The sequence below is a fragment of the Galeopterus variegatus genome, unplaced genomic scaffold (genome assembly GCF_000696425.1).
Source record: "Galeopterus variegatus unplaced genomic scaffold, G_variegatus-3.0.2 Scaffold2285, whole genome shotgun sequence".
Taxonomy (NCBI): domain Eukaryota; kingdom Metazoa; phylum Chordata; class Mammalia; order Dermoptera; family Cynocephalidae; genus Galeopterus; species Galeopterus variegatus.
Genome location: NW_007728396.1, coordinates 300,887 through 302,343, shown reverse-complemented (window position 1 = coordinate 302,343; position 1,457 = coordinate 300,887). Strand labels below are relative to the sequence as shown.

Genomic DNA, 1,457 nt, shown 5'->3' with positions numbered 1-1,457 from the left:
GACAGTACCTACCTCATAGGGTTATTAAGGTGGTTAAATGAGTTAATCAGGTACCTATTAAATAACAAGTGCTCATAATTGTCAGTTACTATTATCTACCGTAATACTCCAATGTGAAATTAAGAATAAATCTAAAAAGATTTATGAAAGCTAGTCAGTTTGAGCCCAGCCACCTGAAATAGATTTTATCCATTCAAAATTGCAATAGGCTCCAAAGCAGACATTGAAAATCACTACTAATATAATCACCATCTCCTCTAAGCTTGAAGAGGATGCCTCGAATGTTCACATACATAGTTTTAAAGTTTGGGGAAAAACAGAGACCCTGGTTAGAGACATCCCACCACCACCTCCAGCTCAAACTGAGTTATATTAGGCCTTGAGAAGGCCATAGCTGCACGATACAAGGAGCAAGGACAGAGGCCATGCCTTGGAACACACTCACCTTTCTCACCACAAAGCTTATGTCATGCAGAACCGATTTGGGGCTGCCACTTTGTTCCTCTGGGCCAGCAACTCCCTGGGCTGATGGACTGTACTCCCTATAAGCCTCCAGCCTTTGTCTCTTGAAAAAATGCTTTTTCTGGTTCTGTACTTTCTTCAGGTCACTTTTCCTGCTGGCTTCTTGCTCCCATGTCAAGGTGGCATTTGCTAAAAGCAAGACAGTATCTGGGTCTTCTGGTTTGGTGATGTAAGATGGGGGGCTTTTATCTATGAGAATTGTCTAAGATTAAAGAGACAAAATTAACTGGGAAGATGTCATCCATTTGCAAGAATCATCCCAATATATCTTTTAATGACCCCAAATCACAATCTTGACAATTCTACCTAGGACATCTAGGAAAGAGATTCTGAAATTATTCCCCCAGGAGAAGCTGCAGCAGAAATAGTCCATAGCTCATACTATCTGGGACAAATGCCTCTTTAACTACATGGCCTATGTGGGTCGCCCACATTGGAGAATTCTGGTCACAACTACAATTCACTCTCGTGCTGAAGATGGTCAGCCTTTGCCAGTCTTTGGGTAGTGGACTTCACTGCTTGGTGCTAATGCTTATGCAACCAAGGTCATGTGCTCAGTCTCTGCTGTGTTCTCTTCCTAGGTCCTCACTCAGCTCAGTTCAACAAAACATTTGTGAAGTGCCAGACTCTGGGGTGCACAGCAGAAATGCAAATATAAATAAGGCATGTTCTCTTTCCTTGAAGAGATTATAGTCTGGGGGGAGATGGAAACATGGACAGATTATTTCAGTGAAATGTGATAAGGACAAAGCACTGTACCTGCTGGAGAAGAGGCACATGGATCTCCATCCTGGAGGTCCGTGTGGTTGATGCCTGAGCTGAGTCTGTACAGGTGATGTACAGGCAGAGGTGAGGAAGGGGGGAATGGATGAGAGAATTCTAGCAGAGGGCACAGCATGGGCAAAAGCAAGGAAGCATGCAAATGCATGGTTTGT

General features: G+C 43.4%; 1 protein-coding gene across 1 annotated transcript in view; it reads right to left on the bottom strand.

Annotated features, from left to right (window-relative positions):
* Positions 1–1,457, bottom strand: part of ABCC12 (ATP-binding cassette, sub-family C (CFTR/MRP), member 12) — a 26,108-nt gene that overhangs the window by 6,465 nt on the left and 18,186 nt on the right. Inside the window, exon 9 of the mRNA XM_008581163.1 lies at positions 446–724. Within this exon, the coding sequence (XP_008579385.1) occupies positions 446–724 (279 nt within the window). The remainder of the gene's footprint in view (positions 1–445; positions 725–1,457) is intronic.